Consider the following 23,113-nt stretch of genomic DNA (forward strand, 5'->3'; position numbering starts at 1 on the left):
AGTATGCCACCTTGTGACCAAAAATTGTCTAAATCGAGTCAAAACTGTTCAAGCCCATAGGTAATGAATATGTGGACCCCAGTGCCTATAGCTGACTTTTTACCGAAAATATCGGTCAACATAGAACAAGGCGGCAAGATCCACAAAGAAATCTAAAACGAGTATACCATTTGACTTTGCGAGAGTATGAAATGTTCGGTTACATCCGAACTTAGCCCTTCCTTACTTGCTTCATTAGATTTTCTTGCTTAAGTCTAGTTCCTAGAAAATTAATTTATTACTTCGATGTTTATTTTTGTGATGATTGTAAGTAAATCTCTTGGACCAACTTGATCGAAGATTCTTTCTCGCGTGGATTATATTTTTTTGCAGTCGTGAATTAAGTGGTATATGGGTAATAATCCTTTGCAGAGGGGACATGGTTTTTTGGGAGTCCCTAACAAGAGGTGTTCGAAATTATGTTATGTCCAGTAGAAGGTAATTAAATTTTCTTCTTACATTGCCCACACAGTACATATGGGACATAGTTTTAAATTGTCACACTCCCAAAATTATATTTTCCGAAAATATGTGAAAAGCTGCAGTGCGGAGTTTATTTGAATTGCATTTATTTATTGAAATGGTAATCCCCTGTAACAGACTTAATGTATATAACTCAGGAACTATGTAAAATCATACGACTTATATAATATTTGTTACTTAATATTTGTTTATTTATAATTTTTATATTTGTTTAAACTTTCTTTTCGCTATCACAAAAGTAATTATCTTAAAACAATGAAACAAACATAAATACAAACGATGATAACGGTGCACGTGCTGAAAATAACGTGACTTAAAGTACGTATTGAAATGTTTAAAATTTCTTTTCTTTGAGACAATTGCAAAATTAAAATAATAAGTTATATATACTTTTATTGTTTATGGTTTTATGGTTTATGGTTATCTTCATGAAATTTGGCATAGATTATTTCCCAAGGCAAACCTATAACCTACAAACTAAAACACTAATCGGACTAAAATCCGAAATATATAATATTATAACCTCAGCAGAACATATATTATAACCCGCAGCAGAAGTTAACGTTTTTACTTGTTTTTACAATCTATTGCTTAGGAAATTGTTACTCGTTACCAAAACCGAATAAAATCATCTACATACATACACCATTTACGAACCACCATATACTCAATTTAATTATTTCTGTTCTTCTGAAGGATTTTATGCGTTGTATATTAGTCAATGTGGGGCACAGAAACAATTAAGTATGTGAGTTGAAATTAAATTTTTGTAATTTTGCGTTAACAAGTGAGTGAAATCGGTCTGTACATTTCCACCGGGAACTACTAAATTGGTATGATATATTCGCTTAGTGATGATGTCTTTAAAATAGATATTTCAAATGTAGGACAATAGAAGTATAATATGAAATAAGAGAACTATATTTAATTAAAAGTTTTATAATAAAATTATCTAGGCATTTTATAATATCTCACATGCCGTTAACTCTTCCGAATTGAGAGAATATCGATGTTCGACTACACCTTAACGTAGTACTTCTTTATTTGTTTGGCGATTATTCGTTAAATATGTAATGTAGGTAAAACATTAATCTGACCAGATGAAATATTACTACCAGAACACCTTTAATAGATGGATAAATTTATTCCCTTTACGCAGTGTGAATTTAGGTTTACTGTATATTGTACTAAATCAAAGAATAAATATGTTTTCTAAAACGATTCGACCTCAATTTTATCCATTATGTTAAATATTGTATATGTAATTGACGTTTTGCTTCGATGTCCACTTTGATAGTATCCGACTCGTAGGAAATCCAAAAACTTTCAGCCGACTCCGAAGTGCTGATTCAATTTACTGAGTCGCACAGATTTGTTTCAAAATTTTGCGTTTTGCAACGAACAGAGTCAGAAGAGGCAAAGTTTGGGTTAGAAGGCGGTGGAGCAAAATTGCCCAGCCGTCGGTTTTAATCAAGCCGAGCGTTTTCATGATGGAAAATTATTGCTTCGCTCGCTTTAATTTGGTGCAACCGAAGTTAATGTTTTATTTTACTCTCGATGCAAAAAAACTTCTTTTTGCAGCGTTGAAGAAGCATTTATGACTTGCCAAATTGTCTTTCACGTTTTTTGGCTTCAATTCATATCGCTAATCTAGAGCATGTTCACTAGCAACTTTTATCAAAATACTTTCGGCTGATGTGTTTTTCATGTTGGAGTTATAAAAAAGAACTCCCCGCAAAAACTCAGGCACAAAGTTCGACATAATTGAGTGAAAAAAATTATTATATTGGTCCAGTAAAAAATTCGTTCGGTTTTTATCTAAGAGATGGCGTTATTGTCCATAGTTCTAGTGTTACGTGTCGCATCATGTCATACTATACGGCGCTGAAAACGTGTTTATTCGCGCTAAAAGTTTGTCTTTGACAGTTTTTCGATTGATTTACTCAGTACGTTGTGAGCGCTCGTCAAAGATGGACACCAGCAAAGAGAAAATTCGCTATATTTTACAATTTTTCTTCGATCAAGGCGAAAAAACAGCCAAAGCGGCTAAAAAAATTAATTTAGTTTATGGGCCTGATACTGTAAACGAACGTGTAGCACAAAAGTAGTTTGCTAGGTTCCGTTCCGGTAATTTCGATGTCAAAGATGCACCACGCGTCGGGAGGCCTGTCGTCGAAAATTGCGATAAAATCGTGGAAATAGTGAAAACAGACCGTCACGTGAGCACTTATTTAATTGCAAGACCGGATTGACGGCCAGGAAGGTTTTGCGGTATGTTTGGTGGGACTGGCAAGGAATTCTCTACTACGAGCTGCTCCTTTATGGCCAAACGCTCAATTCGGCCCTCTACTGCCAACAACAGGACCGCTTGAAGGCAGCACTCATCCAGAAGAATCTTTGATCAACAGAGGCCAGAAGCTCCGGGAGCTCGGAAGGGAGGTCCTAATTCACCCAACTCATAGTCCGGACCTGGCACCAAGTGATTACCATCTTTTCCTGTCCATGGCGAACGCGCTGAATGGTGAGAAATTGGTCTCAAGAGAGGTCTCTGAAAATTGGCTCTCCGAGTTTTTTGCCAATAGGGACGCAGCCTTCTACGAGAAGGGTATAATAAAGTTGGCATCTTAAACAAAACGTTTGACTTAAATCGGATAAATGTACACAAAGTTATCATCTTTTGAAAAAATTACGCTTCAAATGAATGACATATACTGAGTACTGAGATACGGTTTCTTAGCAAACCGCACAAATATAATTATAGACCTAATATTTTACTTGTTTGACAATTTAGCTCCTCAGATTGTGTCATTTATTTATGGCAACGTTTAAGTCAGTTGCTCTCTCTGTGCGTTGGCTGTGACTTCCTTACTTGTATCCACTAAACTTGTAAAGAAATATTGCAGCATTGTGCATTCCATTTGTATAGAGAGCAAACTATATGTATACTGGTAAACCAGTGTATATGTATATGTACATATATATGTAGAAAACAATCAATATAACGGCAGAAATTAAAATATGAATGAAGCGAATTCCAATATACATCAGCCACAATCTTACCACTTGGCCATCGGCATTCTTTGTGCATCTCGCGAATAAGCATATGAATAGCAGCAACACCAGCAAATAGATGTGGCTCAGTAAGAAATTAATAAGTCAATGTCCCAAGTGTATGTACATACATTCATACAAACATACACTATTGACATATGCATATGAATCGACGAGTACTTGTATATGTATGTATATTACTGTGGTCATTGTGGCTGCCAAGCGAAAGTTTTAGTATTCAATGTCGCCACAACTGTCACTTATTTTTTACTGTTTCTTATATTCGCTTACATACAAGTATGTCTGTATGTATGTATATTTCCTACTAGCCAAACGGATTTTTACATTTATTGTCGGACTTATGTTTATACCACTTAGTGAGTATGTGTATGTATACCTGTGCATGTGACTTTTGCAGCTGTTTTGTGGCGTAAAAACCATAAATTTCACTTTTCATAATTTTCAGATTAGCGGTATTCTAGTAAACATATGTACATACATATAAGAAATCGCAAAAGCACACATACATACGTACATAGACGTCTAACAGCCAAACGCATACGTAAATCATTAAAAAAAATCAAAAACAACTGGCAACCGAGGTGTTAACTGGTAATGAAAGCACAATCATCAACGATGAGTTGCAGAAAATTGTGGCAACTGGGTAACGACCTGGCGGTCAGTCCCACAAATCTAAAAATGTACTTATATACACACACACACCTATACTCATGTACAGTTTTGTAGAGAACGGACGGACGATACTGAGTACTGCAACAGGTTCAAAGTTGCGGCGCTTGGTGCTACTGCAGTTTTCTTTACTCAATCACATACATACATACACACACACCTAGACGCGAATGTTAGTTGTATCGTTTTACTTGCTCTATTTCCACAACTATTTGTTGGAATTGGTTTATGATTTTCTCTGCTATTCTATGCTTTCTGCTGCGGCCAGATAGGTTCGTTGTTAGTTCCAATTTCCTTGCTTTATAAATGCTTTGAGTTTGCACTGGATTTGCATTTGTTGCTCTTTCAATTGGGTAAGTTGAATTTGAAGACGAAATTTATTAATAACACATGTTAAAATTTTCGACAATGCGGAATCGCTACTCTTCAGAATGTTTAGTAAAATTAACTGTCGACAGGAAAAAGTAAGTCGAAAGAGAAACTATGCCGAAGATGACGAGTTGTTTTTTTAGACGTCTGGTTTTTATTCTCAGTTCGGTTTACTATTTCATAAACAAGAGGCGTTCGCTGGGACCATGTTTGCGATTAGTGCAAATTTATTACCAACGCATCGCGCAATGCGTCCAAAATTCGGTCAATATAAAAGAGGTCAAGACACGAATGAGTCCACCCGTCATTGCGCGCAACAATTGGAGCTGTGCCCATCCACTTTATGGAAGATTTTGCGGAAAGACCTTGGTTTGAGGGCTTGCAAATTCCAACTCTGCAAGAAGCCGAACGGGCCTAAAACAAGATGACCAGCAATGAAACCCACTTTTGGTTCAATGTGTACTTTAATAAACAAAATTCTCGCATTTGGAGTGATGAAAATCTACAAGCAATTATTGAGACGCCTTTACATGCTCAAAAAGTGATTGTTTGGTGTGGTCTATGAGCAAAGGGAATCATTGGTCCATATTTCTTTAAAAATCAAGCCGGTCATAACTTACAGTCAATGGGACAACTTCTGAGCCATGATTAATGATTTTTTTTTTTCGCTTGAATTGAAGGGTTCTTTATCAACACGTCTGTTTTAAAAGTATAGTCGACATTTACCAGTAGTAAAATTATATGTTATTCGGAATTGTAAGAAATGTCGCTATCAAATAGATTATCCAAACAGATGTTCTCTATGAATTTTGCAAGAGCGCAAACCGGAAATCATTTTATTCCAACCCTCAAGGCTATTGGTACGTTTCCACTGTTGATTACTTAGTAATACATTTTATACACTATCGGCAAGATATCTATACCATGTTGTATAAGTACGATTGGGTTACGCAGCAAAGAGAAAATACACCATATTTTATAAGCACAAGCCAAGTGGCTGAAATTGTGAATAGTGCTTATGGCCCTGATATTGGAGGAGTTAATCATCCACAATTTGGATTTGTTTTTCCTTCCTTAATTTTGATGCTTGGTGCATGCTCTGCAAGAGAGCGTTTGCTGCGTGATTGTTGAGATTGGCAGTATTGGCTTCTAGTATTCTGATATTAATCATCTATCTACTCTTGATTCGGAATTATACTATCAACAACTGGACCATATGAAGAAAAAATTCAACCAGAATTGGCCAATTTTGGTCAATAGGGGAGAATTATGTTCCATCCGGACAATGCCAGGCCACGCATTTGAAAAAAGCTTGGGCGCTTGGTTGGGATGTTTTTATGCATCTACCTTTATAGTTTACATCTGGCATCAAGTGGTTACTACCTGTTAGTGTCTATGGCAAATGTTTTTATTGGTGAAAATTCGCCTCGAAAAAGGTTTCTGAAAATCGATTGTCCCAGTTTTTTTGTTTTCAGTTTGAAGTTTTCAATGAGAGTGACTTTGTCAAATTTGGTCAGTTTTGACTTTAAAGGTCGAAAAGTTAAAAAATGTTTTTGTGACTTATTCGAATGGTTTGGGTGGCCAATTCAAGAAATATTTATGTTCATATACTTAATATTTTGACAACGAAGAATTAACAAATCATTTACCTTTGTTTCATATGTTCATAAATTAGAAAGTAATAATCCCATCGGCCCAAAATCCGTGAAATATAAAACTAAAAATTATGCCTTGCGGATACACAATATAATTTCATTTGTTACCATAACTATTATGATCTCCATTTTATTAGATGATATGAGTTTTTAAAAGTAGATGGACGTTTTGCATGAAAACTCGAAAGCCGCTCATCCACCTACCCACTAAAATTATAACTTGTCTAAAATAGATATCTCCTCTGTAAGGAAGCCAAAGTTGAAAACATATCAACAATGTCTGCGTAGTCGTCAAATTTAATTCTATGGCCCTTTCTGCTTACTACTAAACGTAATGTTGCTGACTTAATGAAACTGATTCAAGTGCGCCGTCGAAGCATGGACATATGTGTTTGTGATTGAAAGTGGCTGTTGACATTGTTTGTTTATTTATTATACCATTTCTTGGTGGGCATTGTTGCTGATTATTTTTATTGTGATACTTTCGGTTTTATTTCTAGAGCGCTATCATAACGGCAGTTCGGCGAAAATATTGACGCGGATGTCGTCCACGTTGGCTAACGTTGCATGTTAGCCTGAATCTGTCAATGGTGGTACAGAGGTGAAATGGTATGTGTATATGTGTGTGTATGAGTATGTTTGTTGGTGTTTTATGTTATTTTGTTTACATTTGCCACAAACGTATTTTGTGTCCACTTTTTCTTCTAGTTATCACATTTATGAAAGTAACTGTCATGTCGTTGATTACCTTTGCACAACCACACAAACATGTGTACAAACGTCAGTGTTTATTATGCTGTTTTTTTTACTGCTACTGTCCTTTTGTTTACTCTCATGTGTGCGTTTTTCCCTTGGCTTATGACTTTCAAGCAATGTTTGTTATCTTTGCAGTTGAAAAATGTTTGTTTCACTTTATGTTTCACCACATTTACTGCAAATCAATACCAAAACGAACTCTTCATTTATGCAATATCCACATTCATGCATCATTTAATATTAATGGCAAGAAAGTTATTTATGCTCGTGGGTGTGTGTAGTAAGTGTTTTTATAAGAAAATGAAACAAGTAAGGAAAGGCTAAGTTCGGGTATAACCGAAAATTTAATAATCTTGCAACTTTCAAGAATCAAAGCCTGAGAAACTCCTACAGGTGCTGGAAAAATTTATATTAAAAAATGTTGCGAAAAAATTAAACATTCATTAATCGATGAAATAGTTAATAAATTAAAGTCAAATTTAGTATCTCCTGATTTATATTGAAGGCCATAAACTTATAATGCTATTAATTGCTTTTATTTTATATCGCGTCAGCTACAATTATACTAAAAACACCTACAAATGATATGTTATAACTCGACCAAAGCGGCTAAGTTTAATATATTGAGTTGAAGTGAAAAACTTCAATTCAATTCATTATAAATATTAAGGATATGAGTTTTAGACCAAGGTATAGACCAATTCCTTGTTCACTTAATTTCACTAAAATATCACACATTTTGACCAACTTAAAAGGTTTAAAGACAGGTGAAAAGACGGAAAAAATGTTGCTGGGTATATTGGCGATAGAGATAGGGACGATTGCATTATTTTTAAAATTGCTCAGGTATACTCGGGAACATATTTTGAAGCAATTTTATATATTAATAGTACTCACTGACCGACATAGTCGGCATAATACTTGTAAGAATAACGAAAATCATTATAAGTAATATATGGGAGTTGGGCTTAGCATTGACCCGATTTTACTAATTTTTGCCAATACCACATAGACTAATAAAATGCTCCCAGGGGTTCATTAAGGTACCTCACATACCATCACAGAAAATGAGAGAATCAGATGGAATTTAAAATTGTGTTATATGGAAAGTGTTGTAGTTCGATTTTCGCACTGTAGCATAGGAATGTCAGAAGAACGTTACATACCGAATTTGGTGGAAAACGGTCGAACAGATCCCGAGATATGGTTTTGCGCCTAAAGGTGAGCGGTATCACGCCCATTGTCCAATTTTTGTTTTAGCTCCTATAAAAATTAATTGTACCATACTATGTGTAAAATTCAACGTCTGTGACTTTTTTATTTAATAAGTTATCGCACTTTCAGTAGTTTTAATGAAAACCGTTATATTGGGAGTGGGCGGGATTATCATCCGATTTCACCCACACACTGTCGATAGGGATGCTAAAAATTTTTTGTCCTGAGTGAATTTGGTTATTACAGCTTTATCGGCTTAGGAGATATGCACAGTAAACCTATTAGAGGGTGGAACCACGCCCACTTTTTCAAAATTTTGACTCAGGTTCCAAATAACCTGACAACTTATGTTATGTGCTTATATAAGCAATTTGATGAAAGATCTAACTACTTTAGTTCAGACCCCATCATTACTCTTTAATTCTGTGCGAAAGCAATGTTATCGCAATGATCAATTAGACAATAGACTTAATACTTCCAGTGAAAATATCCTCTCAGTAAGTAATGAGCCCCAAGAGAATAAATGAAGCTGATATGAGTGAGAGCCGCTGGAGGAGGGTGGCATCGATATCTTTTAGGAATGGGAAGGTTGTTCGAGAAGTCTATTATTAGGACTAGTTTCAGGAATCCTAATTATTGCAGAATTTTCAATCATAAGTCATGATGCTACACCTGTAAAACTGATGAGGTAGCGAGGAAAGGCATCTCAATCTCGCTGTTACTAAAATGAAAACACTCCGGAGCTCCGCTATGTTGTTACGCTTTACTGCTGGATAATAGCGATTAATTGGTATCGGTATTGGTTGCTTCTTTATTTGTTTCCATAGTGCTTGCTTATTTATTGTTTTGGCCAAAATTAGGTCACGTGCTAAAGAATGCTTTCTAATAGGTTGCGAATTTAAGCATGTTTCGTTTCCATACACCAGCGTCGATTTCACGCAAGTGAAAATATTCTGAGCTTTGTGCTTGTCGAGATTTGCGAGCTTTTCGATACGAATTGCAGTCGTCCAAACGCCGCTCTTACTTTGCTCATCCCACAGTTGATATCCGATGTTTATCGAAAAATATTTAACAGGTTCCTAATTTTGATGAGAACAGTTGAAATCATCACATCAATCACATAGACCATCGATGTAAATCATGTTTTAAAGCGTAAAAATTCCCGAAATTCGCATCTCCATAAACAATATCAAATCGCTAAGTGCTGCCTCACCCATTTATAAGTTTTAAAGAGAAGTTGAGCAAATAAACTATTATTTATGGAATTTGTGGCGGTTATTAGTTAAGAATGGTATATTCGATTGGTTTTTAGCTAATTTTAGTTTAAATAAACTGCATAAGGGCAAAACACTTTGCGATTTCAGGAAACCAACGAAATGCTGTAGAATGGAACACCTTCATATTTACATATGACTTGGTATATATCATAAGCAAATTGAACACACAGAAAAACCGTTATGTGATAAAGAAAACTACCAAACCAGCTTGCTCTGCACCAGATGAAGCGACTGACGAGACAGTGCCACATGATGAAGAATAAGAATAAAGTAGTTTGGCTGCAAGTAGCAAACCGATACTTCTGTTGCTTTAAAAGTATTTTAATCTATTTTCTTTTTGAATCGCAGACGGCCGACGTAGTGGAATCAGAGCTGCTAAAATTGGAGATGAGGTGTGGTGGTTAGCCGCAACAATGCGGTTCAATTAATTGAATGAAATTCCAAATACACACGTACAAATAATATATACGTATAATGATAGACGAAATGAGGCAGAAAGAACACTCGCGTACCGCTATTTGCCGACCGAACCGTTTAGCTTGAGAAGCGTGCTACAGCCGCAGTGTGCCAGCGATAATTGCTCGAAGCTAATTTGACTCAATTCCAATCGCTGTTTGACATCGGACTTGGACTTTCGGCCACTTCACTCTTTCTATTTACATAGGTATGTCTGCAACAGATTTGGATTGAAATTCCAAAAATGAGAAAAAAACTCAGATAATAAAAAGAAAGTTATTATCGGCATTCGACAGCGAAATCATTTTGTTTATTACAAGCCAACCGCACATATGTACAATACATATATACTTATGTAAGCATATTTGAAACGAATGCCACTTTAATCTAATATACGCGCAGCTAGTAATTTGACTAGAAAAAATGCCAACTTCTCGAATATTTTGATCTATGCAATCTGACCATCGCAGTGGAGTTCGTTAGGCCGGAAATTGAGCAAATTACCTTCTCATGCCTTTCTTTTTCTAATTTAACACGAACTTGATTGAATATGTGTACTTTTTGTTACAAATTGACCCCTATACAGCAACCATTCAGTGGCGTGTTGAAGCCACAAAATTATTAAGCTCCACTGTGTATACATACGATTGATCTTCTGATCCCACTTCCTCCTAACAATTCACCCATAAATATATGTGAGCACCTGTATAAAGTTATATTTTTAGTAGATATCGAACATTACATGCCATTAGCTGCACTTAAACTTCAATAACTACGTTTGAATTTTGTAGTATTACGAGGAACACAGTGGGACAAATGAAGAAAATTCAAAATAAAAATTGTTAAATATAATATTGTATTCTAAATAAGTTAATTCTTCCTCTTTAATTATATGGTTAAAATGTATATATGTTCCAGACGTCTCAAACATGCTTTAACTGAAAAAAACTAAAAAATTAAATATATTATTAATAATTTTATTTAAAAAGATCGAATAAAATCAATATATATAATAAAGTAGTGTTAAACATGGTATGTCAATGCATTCATACTTCTGTTTAAGTGGTTTTTTCCTAAACAAGCTGGAGTTGATAGCGACATCTGTTGATAATATTGGATTGGTTTTGTGGTCAGGCCAAAATTATTTCAAAACAAGTAAGGAAGGGCTAAGTTCGGATGTAACCGAACATTTTATACTCTCGCAAAGTCAAATAGTATACTCGTTTGAGATTTCTTTGTGGATTGGCTGATATTTTCGGTAGAAGGTCAACTATAGGCACTGGGGTCCACATATTTAGTACTTAGGGGCTTAAACAGTTTTGGTTCGATTTAGACAATTTTTGGCCACAAGGTGGCATACTTTAATCGCATTATTCACGCAAAGTTTTATCCCGATACAGTCATTGTTGCCTGATTTGCATAGTGGAAAGTGAAATAATCAGATGGAATTTAAAATGGTGTTATATGGAAAGTAGGCGTGGTTGTAGTCCGATTTCGCCCATTTTTGCACTGTGACATAAAAACATGAAAAGAACGTTATGCACCGAATTTGGTTGAAATCGGTTGAGCAGATCTCAAGATATGGGTTTTCACCTAAAAGTGGGCTGTGCCACGCCCACTGTCTAATTTTGAACGCGGTTCCTATAAAGTCATCTTATACCATCCCAGAGATAAAATTTAATGACTCTAGCGTGTTTAGTGCTTGATTTATCGCGCTTTTAGTAGTTTTTAACAGTACCGTTATATGGGGAGTGGGCGGAGTTGCCACCCGCTTTCAACTATTTTCACACCGTCAATAGAAGTACTAAAAACATTTGCTTCTAGTTAATTTTGTTATTATAGCATTAGCGGTTTAGGAGATTTGCACATTAAACCTATTAGAGGCGGGACCACGCCCACTTTTTTAAAAAAAATTTTAACTGCAGATGCCCCTCCCTAATGTGATCCTGTGTACCAAATAACAGTCTTGTATCTTATTGCGGAGCTTAGTTATGGCAAGTTATTTGTTTTTGATTAATGGCGTTTTGTGGGCGTGGCAGTGGTCCGATTACGCCCATCTGCAATACCAACCGTCTCACGGTACCATGAAACATGTCTACCAAGTTTCATAAAGATATCTCAATTTTTACTCAAGTTAGAGCTTGCACGGACGGACGGACAGACGGACAGACGGACGGACAGACGGACGGACGGACAGACAGTCACCCGGATTTCAACTCGTCTCTTCATCCTGATCATTTATATATATATAACCCTATATCTAACTCGATTAGTTTTAGGTGATACAAACAACCGTTAGGTGAACAAAACTATTATACTCTGTAGCAACAGGTTGCGAGAGTATAAAAACTTTGCGTTATAAATATATAATATAAAGAATAAATTATTGCAATAAATTATACCTTTTTTACACAGAACTTTTTTAACTTACCCTTTTACTACTAAATTGACAACATTATTATTATAACTCGGTAATTTGGAATCAAGATATTAAATTTGGAATATCTGGTATTCTTATTTAAAGAACATCAATGAGATAATACTTTTCTCGAAGTGGATCTTTCTAACAGCTGTTACTTGATTTATACTCAATTTGGTTTGCCATTTCATAATAAATAAACTTACTAAGGAACAACGTTTACATCTCGTGCAAATTTATTACCAAAATCATAGTTCGGTTTGCACAACACATCGCTCGCTGCGTTCAATATTCGGTCGACAATTTATTGAAGGAAACTTTGGTGAACGCATTACCGCCCGTCGGTTGTCTGTGGCGTGATCTCCAAGATCGTGCGACTTAACACCATTGGACGATTTTTTGTGGGGTTATGTGAAGTTGCTTGTCTAATATTTTGTAATATTAGATATAATAATAATAATTATTAAATATTTGGCGCGTTATTGCTGGACACAGGCCTCTCGGCTGAAATTTATTCGTGCCATCCGCGTTTTCCAATTTATATGCGTTTTAATTCCTCTTGAAAACCACGTGTCCAAAAAACACCCTTTAATAGCTGATATTGGACATTTGAAAGTTCCTAGTATTTGAAATTTCAACTTTTTCGTAAAATATTCAAATCTTCTTATTGAACCCTCCTTTTCGAACACTGTGATAAGAAAATTATACACCTACGTACGTAAGCACTTATAATTTGGTATAGCAGCTCAATCCAGCTGAGCAGTAACCAAAACTGGTGCTGCCAACTAGCCACTCATACGCATATGTATGTACGTAAGAAGGCGCGTTTGTACAAAGCCTATAAACTTCCAGAGAGTTGCGCTTACGGAGCAATAACGAGAAGCCACAAAGCCAGAAAATGCACGAGAAAAGAAATAAAACAATGGAGTACAATAGAAAGAGATATAACCAGTTTTTGTAAAAGTAACAGCGAGACAGAGTGCAGACCGACGCCGGCACTGGAACTTTGCTAAGAGCATGCGCGAACACTCATCACAGTTTTAAACGTGATTTGAACGCGTTTCTAAACGGTCAACATACGCGGATGTGCTAAATGCTCTAAAGGATTTGTCAGTGTTGTATGCAAGCATAAGTTAAAAAAGTAGTGATAACTTTTATGGAGAGCAAGACTAATGTAATGAAAAGCCAAAAAGACTTTAAGTAAAGTGTTACGTTGTGAAAAGACTAATAACGATATAAATTTAAAAAAAATAGTGCCCACCTTCTTCAATAAATGAAAATGTATTTGAGTCAAATAAAGTGTTGGACAAAAAACTCCGCATAAATAAAACGAAAACAAATAAACAGTAATAAACTATTCATAACATTTTTCGAAATATATTAGTCACGAATCCTTCGAAAATGACGAAATTAACAGTTATTTTCCCATTTCTATTAGCTGTGATTGCTTTTCTGTGCAGCTTCGCGCAATGCGCCACCGAAGCCATACCTTCACCGAAATTACCGTCCACACAAGCTCCTCTAAGCGCAGGAGCCCACCCTGCACAACCTGCTACAAATAGCACACGCTATGCTCGACTAATGAAAATATTGCAGGACCCGAAAGCTTTAGCAGCCAAACGTTACCGGGCCGTAGCACAACGCGTCATTGCGCGCGGTGATAATTTACAAGCATCAGGCATGCCTAACCGACGGCCACTATCGGGCTCTCCACCTCAGCAAAAACCGCGTCCGCCCATTATGCGTCGCGTACAGAACGGTCTTCCTTTCAATGGCGCGCCACCGCATTTTACCTTTGAGAAGCCTAAGGGGGTTATAAACCATTTACCTTCCAAAGGCCCGGTCCCATTCAACGCTGGCAAAATGTCCGTATACAGACCGCCTTTCCCGTTCGCGCATTCACAGCCACAAACACACCAAAATGCTTTGATAGCTCAGTCGACGGCGCCTGCTCAATCGGTAAAAAACCAACAACAGCTGCAACAACACGAAGAATATAATTTCAAGGCATCGCTACCATACAATGGCAAGGCGATTGTACGCCCCCTACTCGAACCGCATGATCCAAATTATAGACAACACCTTCAACAGCTACAGCAGTATGCTGGCAAATCCCACCATATGGTACAACAATATCCCATACCACAACAACAACAGGTGCAGAAACCACACACACAACAGCACTATCCAGGATTGCTCCAAAGCAAGCAACAATCGCCCAACGGACCACCAGCTTTTCATTATGAAATGATTCGGCCGCACGAAGAGCCTGTGCTGCATCCGCACGTAAAGCATGAGCACCGTGTCCCCAATAGCGCGGGATATGCCGTCTATGAAAATAATGACCTGGCTGAAGAAGAAGAGTCGTACTTGCATCCCCATGCACACTATCCTCCCACTGTACGGACCGAAGAAGCTACGCATCATTATGCAAACATGCGTCAGCAGCCACAACACACAGATACGGAAAGCGCGGCGGCGCAAGAAGCTGAAGAATATATAAAATTTATGAACTCAAATGACTATTTCCTACCTAAGCATGAACCGAACTATAAACAGCTTGACACACAAAGCGATAAACATCAGTTGCGGCACCCAGAGTATCTGCAACGTGAGCAAACAGCCACATCAGAGCAGGTTCAACGAAGCCATTCACACTACACGCAATCTCAGCAGCAGCATACACAACATCTTCAATACGACATGCCATCGACAACCAATGATAATGTAGCCTCTGGCTCGGACTCTTTCGCCGCTAACAATTACCTTAACAGTCCCATGCAAGTATCGCAGCTGTTTTACCAAGAAGACCCCGTCCCCGCAATTGTACGTGGCAGCTATCAGACCGGCAGCAACTTATTCGTGGTAAATTCGGATGGTAATAAGGCCGTTAAACATGTAATACCTGCACCCACCACAATCGCGCCCACAACGTTGGCTCCAGCATATTCTAAAGTGCGCAATAACGCGCTGCATAGCCGCACCCCTGAACCGCTGCGCTTCGAGTTTACTGAACGCGATGCTGTGCACTCGTCCTACACTAACTCCCCACTGCAATCTTTCAGAAATGGAAATGAGCAGTTACGCTTTAGAGCCGCTGCTGCGGCATTATCCTCTTCCACTACGCAAGACTTGCCTGTATCAAGTTCCCACAATTACGGTAGCGCTATATCGTCCAATTCGGATGACCCAGAGGACGACGAGGATGTACAAAGCGGTAGTTCGGTAAGTCCACAAAACTCTTCCATATTAAAAAAGTAGCTCTAACAAGACAGACGCTAATGTCAAATTAAGGACTTCTATGGGCGCTTACCAGTACATCAATCAACTCCAGCTGATGCGCCTTCAATGTCAACACCACCAGCACCGGTCGAACAGAAGGACACCGAAGACTATTGCGAGCGAATGTGCGCCAATGTGCAAGACGAGGACGAAGAGATCGTATGTGGCTCAGATGGCTACATGTACACGAGCGAGTCCCAAATGGAATGCTATGCCTCATGCCTCCACATTGGTGAGTAAATACAAATCCTAAATACTCGTTACAAGGCTCCCACATACAATTACTCGCTATTAATTTGAATTATGGGGTTAGATGAATTCTGAGTCATGAAAAAATTACAATTTGAAATCATTTTTAATACGCTTTTATTAGCTTGGATTGTATGTATGTAATTGAATCTTAGAGCTCAATTTTGACCGGTTTCCAGAAGTTTGATTGACTTGAAACTTTGCTGACGTGTCAAGGACCGATGACAATGCAATAATTTGATAACAGTTTCTCACTATTTTAATGGTGGGCGTAACCCCGCCCCCTAAATGGTTTAATGTGTATATCTTCCAAGCCGCTAAAGCTAACTCAAACAAATTTGATGAGAGGAAGTCCTTTTAGTCCTTTTTCATACGCTGGGAAAATAGGCAAAATCAGATAATAATTACGCTCACTCCCCCATATAACAGTTATGTTAAAATATACTAAAAGTGCGATAACTGTCGAAATAAATGCGCCTTAAGCATTAAATTTCACAAATAAGATGGTATGGAAGAGCTTTATAGGAGGAGGTGTAAAAATTGTAAAATGGGCGTGGCAACACCAACCTTTAGGTGAAATCCTATATATCAGAAACTATCGAAAAGCGTTTTTTTTTAGTTTTTTCAAACTATTATTTGTTGTTGTTTTGGCCGAAAATTATTTTACTCATTCATTAAATAAGGTTTTGACTTGACTTGACAGATATTTGAAAAAAAAACAAATAATAATAATGTTAAAAGTAATGGCTGTTTGTGTTAATAAAGTACCAACCGAAGCTCCTTGCGCTGACCATCACTACCTAGAGATTCATCTAAAATTAAACGCACAAAAAGATAATGTATTTCTATGAATAGATAATCTTTTTTTAAATTAACAACATGGCGGTCTCAGAAAAACATTTCCAGATTTTCGGGAAAAAACGGATTTACTTCAAATTTTCAAAGAATATTCAAAGATATTATACTTTACGTAAATCCAAACAAAAAAATTAATTCTACTGTCATAACCACTTATCTGAAAACATTGAATTCACATTTATTTTATTTTTTTATAGATGTAACGGTGCAAAGCAAAGGATCCTGTAACACGCGGTAGACCGAATTTATTTAGATCAAATACATAGGTGTCGAAACACCAATGGCAGGCCGCACTAACTGACATTTAGCGAATTTCTAATTTATTTAATTTTTTCTATTTATTCTTAATTTATTCTTCTTTAGTTTTACAAGTTTCTATTTAGACTCGTTTGTAAAAAGTATTTATGTATTCCATTAATTTGAAATGCTGTTAAAAAATAATAAAACATAATATTTTAAAAATAAACTTACAAATGTGTATTCACTTGTGCGCGATTAAGTTAGTGTCATAATTGAAGATTCCAAATTGCCACAAAAAATGTACTCAGTATATAACCAGAGAATGTTAATAAATAGAGAAGGCGCAAATGTTAGCTGTACTAAGATGTAAATTATTAAAAGTGAAAATCGAAAATGCGCAAATTCGAAAATTAAATTACACCACGTCAAAAATTAATTTTCCCCTCTTTATTTATTAATTTTTTAAATTATATATTATTTACCATTCTCTGTTTGCGCCTTCTCTATTAATTAACATTCTCGGTTTTAGGATAATATTTCCAATAACAGCGCCATCTATGAAAGTCTTTTGTCAATGTAACTATTCCGGTTATTTAGATACATCCGGCAACACTATTCCATATAATTTGACATTTGACGTCTGACAGTGAACGTTTTTTTGCTGTTTTACTGCAAAAATTAAGCAGTTTGTCGCCGATTTTGTGATTTTCGTACTATTAAAGAAAACATTACCAACATTACAAAAAATGACTACTTATCTTACCGACAGTGATGGAAAATTTATTCCAGCGACTCAACGACCGGATGGTACTTGGCGCAAAGCTCGCCGCGTTAAAGATGGCTATGTGCCACAGGAAGAGGTGCCCTTGTACGAAAGCAAAGGTAAGCAATTTGCGCAACGTAAGAACACGCTTCCGCCTGGTATGTGTCCACTGGTAGCCGAACAGACCAAAAAAGAGCGAGAAAAACAAGAGCGTGCCAAAGCAAAGAAGGTCGCAAAGCAGCAGGAAAATTCCGTAGCTTCTAAATCAATTAGTGGTGGAACGAGTAACAATAAAAAAGTTAAGCAAACTCAATCACAAACACAACAAATACCTGGGTTACTCGTTCTTCCCAAGAACGAAACCTCAACGGCAACAGTCTCCAAAGTTAATTCTAATGCTAACAAGACAAGTACAAATAACAACGACGCTGTTGTTAAACTAGCCAGCGATTTGCAGGCCTCGCTGCAAGTGCAGTTAGATGAAGGACTTGATACATCGAAAAAATTGAAAAAGCTTCGAAAAAAGTTACGTGAAATAGAGACAATCGAGCAAAGAATCAAAAGTGGAGAACTTAAGAAACCCGAAAAAGATCAATTAGATAAAGTGAAGCGAAAAAAGGATGTGATAAAAGAAATCAAGCAGCTTGAAGAGGAAGAAGAAGTCCAGTGTAAAGTCAAAGGAAGCGATTAAAATAAGCATGCCGAAATCTTATGCGCACACCATAAAACTCCAAAGTGCCATGGAACAACTAAGCGAAGCACTATATTTGCTGTGCGTCACCACCCACTGAGTATACGTACACATAAATAATCGTTCTAGTGTTATTATTTAAAAGTTCATTATTTTATTTTACTCTTACATACATTTTTTGGGTTTTTACTTGTTCTTTTAAAAGAGCCGTCTTATAGATGTAATAATATTTTATTTTTTTTATTGTACTTGCGAAAAAATTGTGAATACAATACCAGTTTGGTAAATATTGTATATTAAAACCTCAAGAACAATGACCTGTTTGCCCAGAGTTCAATTTAGTGTTAAATTATGTATGTACTGTATTGTGCAAGCGTTATAATTTTGCATGTTTTTAAGGTAATTTAATTATTTGTTGCGCCGATATAATGAGTTCGTTTTATTTACAAAAACGTAAAATATTTATTAATATAAAATTGCATAATTTCATCATATAAATATATTTATACATTTATCGGTGCGTTGTACACTAGGTTATCAAAAACAAATTAGTGAAGCAATCTTTATTTTATAAAACGCAAAACTAGAAGTCTTTGTGATGTTCTTTTAAAATCAATGATCATCTACATATTTAAGTCGTTAATAAGACAAGTATACAACTGCCTAAAACTTGCACATTCAATTTCCAAGCAAAGACAAAATTATAGAGTAATAATATAAACGAAATTATCATGGATTTAGTATAAGAATAAACAATGATTGGGTGTTTTAGCATGTGTAAAAATTTCGAAAAGCATTTAAAAAATGTCCGTACCAATATAGAGATTGTCAAAAACACATTAAGTAAGTAAACAAAATAAGTGAACATTAATCCAAAGAAGACGATAAATCAAACTAGAACTGTATAAAGCAGCCATGTTACTTTTATAAACTGTAGGTATTTGTAAAATAGAGTTTAAATGTGTACGAAGATGCTTCAAATAAGAGTAAGTAAAAACGAATTATAAATATGTCCTTTTACTTTTTAAAATAGTTTTACAATTTTATGTGAGGTCTATTGTAGTTTTTACTGCATAAATATTAAACGAAAAATATATATATATGTGTATACATACATATATATGTATATATATATACATATATAGTATTTATGTGAAGTTTGCAGCGGTGAAATCAATATTGAATACTAACAAAGTTGTGAATCATATAAGCTCCAGCGACATTTAAAATTCAATAAATGTTTATCAAAAAATAAAGAGTGTTTGTAAAGATAAGTAAGAAAATACGTATTATGTACAATGAAATATCAATAAAATGCTTAAATTATGATGACTATTAAATCTGTATTCGTCTTTCTTCAGGAGAAATAGGGTTAATTCGCGTAAAACAAGGCTAATTGTTTAAAAATTTGCAAGGGTCAAAACAGAGGAAATACCTTCAGATGTTGGCTAAACATTATATTATATTAAGAGATTTAGCGAAAAAGTTCAACTTCATTGTTCGACAAAATGGTAAATGGATTACAATAAATTTTGTATCATATTAACTTATTTTGAAGGTCATAGACTCATTTAGTTTTATTACTATGCTCAACTTCCCGCAATCGAAAATTGTACAAAAATCATTGGAGATATATAAATGAAAGAGCTGATTTGAATATTTTTTGACATTGCTCAGGTATACATGGGACCTGATTTTCAAGCAATTTTATAAATATATAAATATAAACATATTATATATATGGAGTAAATTCAGCCGGACGTTTCAAAATCGTGAATATCAGTTATATGGGAGCTAAGGCACGATTTGCAAATTTTACCGATACCAATATATTTATTAGTGCTTGATTTATATACTGGAAAGTAAAAAATTCATAATGGAAAGAATGGAATTTTAAGTTTTGTTGTATGGGAATGTCAAAATATTCATATGTACCAAAATTGGTAGAAATTTGTGGAGTAGACCTGTGGTGCCACGCCCATCGTCCAAATAACGACACCTGCTTCTCAAAACGCCCTTTGTGTCATCTCTTGTTGCGATTCGTTGTACCAAATTACTGTTTATATCTTAATTTGAGGCTTAGTTATGGTAATTTGTAGGTTTTTGATTAATGGCGATTTGTGGGCGTGGCAATGGTCCGATTACGCCCATCTACGAACTCCCTCCCTCCCTTTTTTCCCAAAGAACACGTATACCAAGTTTCAGTAAAATATCTTAATTTGTACGTAAGTTATCACTTACACAGACGGACGGACAGACAGTGAATCGTATTTCAAGTCGTATATATATACATAACTGCCCAAAAACGAAATTTCAACTTTAAATTTTTCGGAACACTTTAAATAAATCAGACAGATAAGCTTGTAAAAATATTATTCATAAATTCATTAATTTAGCATCAAACTCTTGAGACACAACAATTCCCAAAACAGCCGTTTCTATGTTACCGAAATTGACTCATCAACCTGAATCTTACCACCCAAGCGGGAATTGGATAACCGCTACAGCCGACACAAAATTTTTGAGATATAAACGCTAACCAGAACTATAATGCCACCGACTGTGATATTAAGATACGGTTTGTACTCTTTTGTCCAGTTTATGAATATGGTAGCGGTGGATATAGAATGAGAGAGTGTCAGAGTCCTTGCAGAGATGAAGCGAGGAAGATTGGTGAGATAGCTGCTTACTTTTGAACACAATATCATTAATTCCAAAGCCTGTCGTCAATATCCGACAATCATCTGCATATGAGAGAATGGAAATTCATTTAGATGGTTGCTGGAGTTTCGTGACATAGAAATTACAGCATGTGCGCTCTAAGAGAAACGGTTAATCGCAACTCACTGCTCAGCAGATTACGCAAATGAAGACATATACCATTTTTCCATTATCTTGATCGACAACCTTACCAACTATATTTCCGTGAAAAACTTTTACAAAAAGTCGTTGTCTTAGTCGCAGAGAAATATCGAAATAATTGCCAAAGTTTTAAAATGCTCAAATAGTATATTTAGTTCCGCAATAAGTTCTGTTACAAGTTTAGGTCATTATAGAAATGAAACTATAATATATTTTTTAATAAAGGTTATTTTATTTAATAATGCATATTTTACATCAGCTATCTACAAAACTTCGTTCGAAATGGTCCCCTTTTGCTTTTATACAAGCCCTCAAAAAATTCAGCCATTGATCAATTGTAGGACGCACAGTTTCTATTGGTATTGACGACGCTGTTTGAACTAAAGATTTTTTGATACTCTCCTAATTTCTGTGGATTTTTCGACAGGTCATGTTTTCCAACGCTGACCATACACTGTAGTCCGGTGGATTCTAAACTTTCCGACGGCTAATCATCTGCAGCTGTAAAACCAGGATTATTAAATGAAGCCTTGTGTGCTGGATGATCCAATGCTTTGCATTGAAGAGAATATTGTTTAACTGCTTAATCACGTCTTCTAAAACTTCCATCTAATAGACTTTTTTCCCAGTTTTAACCTCTTTATCACAGAAGTGAAGAGGTGAAACGTCTTAACAGGAGACTCCTTACCAAAACATTACAGCAACTGGATGGTGACCACGTTGAGCCCTTGAAAGGACATTGTTTGAGTCTGTGAAAGTTTTTGTGTAAATTTCGTCGTTTTGCTTATTAAAAACTTCTTCAACATGAAAAATTTTTTCATCTGTAAAAAGGATACTTTCATGACCTATAACCGCGTGTCACTGAAGAAGCCGCTTGCATCAAATTTGCTTCAAGCTCGTTGTCTGACCAGTGACCGACAGTAGGCTTTCATGTGGAGGTCATCTCAAATAAGTCTTGACAATAATCTTGCCGATATATACACTTCCCTTGTAAAGGTGTTCATGAACAGTTTTTTATGGCTAAACTGACCTCGATCTTTCTGTCATCAACTGTAGATATTTAGAAAAAACGATTCATAGTGCGGTAAACAAACATTCTCGAAATATTAAGTTTTTTGAGAGGCTCATGCATTTCACTTGCTCGTTTTCCACACATATGTAAGGCAATCACCACATACGATGTTCTTTAGCTCCACACTCCATTGTTAATAAGAGAAAGCAAACACTGAACTGATTATTTTTTATACTCCCGCAACTTGTTGCTACAGAGTATAATAGTTTTCTTGACCTAACGGTTGTTTGTATCACCTATAACTAATCGAGTTAAATATATGGATATGTATATATAAATGATCAGGATGAAGAGACGAGTTGAAGTCCAGGTGAATGTCTGTCCGTCCGTCCGTCTGTGCAAGCTGCAACTTGAGTAAAAATTGAGATGTCTTTATGAAACTTGGTACACATTTTTCTTGGTACCGTAAGATGGTTGATAATGCAGATGGGCGTAATCGGACCACTGCCCCGCCCACAAAACGCCATTAATCAAAAACAAATAAATTGCCATAACTAAACTCCACAATAAGATGCAAGACTGTCATTTGATATCCTAAACCGCTAAAGCTACAATAACAAAAGTTCACTAAGAACAAATGATCTCACCTCTATCGACAGTGGGACAATGGGTGAAACCAGGTGACAACTCCGCCCTCTCCCCATATAACGGTACTGTTAAAAACTACTGAAAGCGCGATAAATCTC

General features: G+C 36.0%; 2 protein-coding genes across 3 annotated transcripts; both read left to right on the forward strand.

The window, feature by feature from the left end:
• Positions 1 to 13,444: 13,444 nt before the first annotated feature.
• Positions 13,445 to 17,265, forward strand: LOC106619069 (probable basic-leucine zipper transcription factor Q). 2 transcript variants are annotated; one of them, XM_070111150.1, is made up of 4 exons: positions 13,445 to 13,756; positions 13,849 to 15,635; positions 15,705 to 15,924; positions 16,997 to 17,265. In XM_070111150.1, exons 2-4 carry the CDS (start codon positions 13,992 to 13,994, stop codon positions 17,035 to 17,037), a joined length of 1,905 nt encoding a protein of 634 aa, XP_069967251.1. In that variant the 5' UTR covers positions 13,445 to 13,756; positions 13,849 to 13,991; the 3' UTR covers positions 17,038 to 17,265. The 2 variants fall into 2 exon arrangements, with proteins under 2 accessions (XP_069967251.1, XP_014092516.3); XM_014237041.3 differs by having other exon boundaries at positions 13,445 to 15,635.
• A 395-nt stretch (positions 17,266 to 17,660) lies between these two features.
• On the forward strand, positions 17,661 to 19,833 carry Pym (partner of Y14 and mago). Its single transcript, XM_014237039.3, has one exon. It carries the CDS (start codon positions 17,786 to 17,788, stop codon positions 18,491 to 18,493), a length of 708 nt encoding a protein of 235 aa, XP_014092514.2. The 5' UTR covers positions 17,661 to 17,785; the 3' UTR covers positions 18,494 to 19,833.
• Positions 19,834 to 23,113: the final 3,280 nt, after the last annotated feature.

This window comes from Bactrocera oleae, chromosome 6, assembly GCF_042242935.1.
Source record: "Bactrocera oleae isolate idBacOlea1 chromosome 6, idBacOlea1, whole genome shotgun sequence".
Lineage (NCBI taxonomy): Eukaryota > Metazoa > Arthropoda > Insecta > Diptera > Tephritidae > Bactrocera > Bactrocera oleae.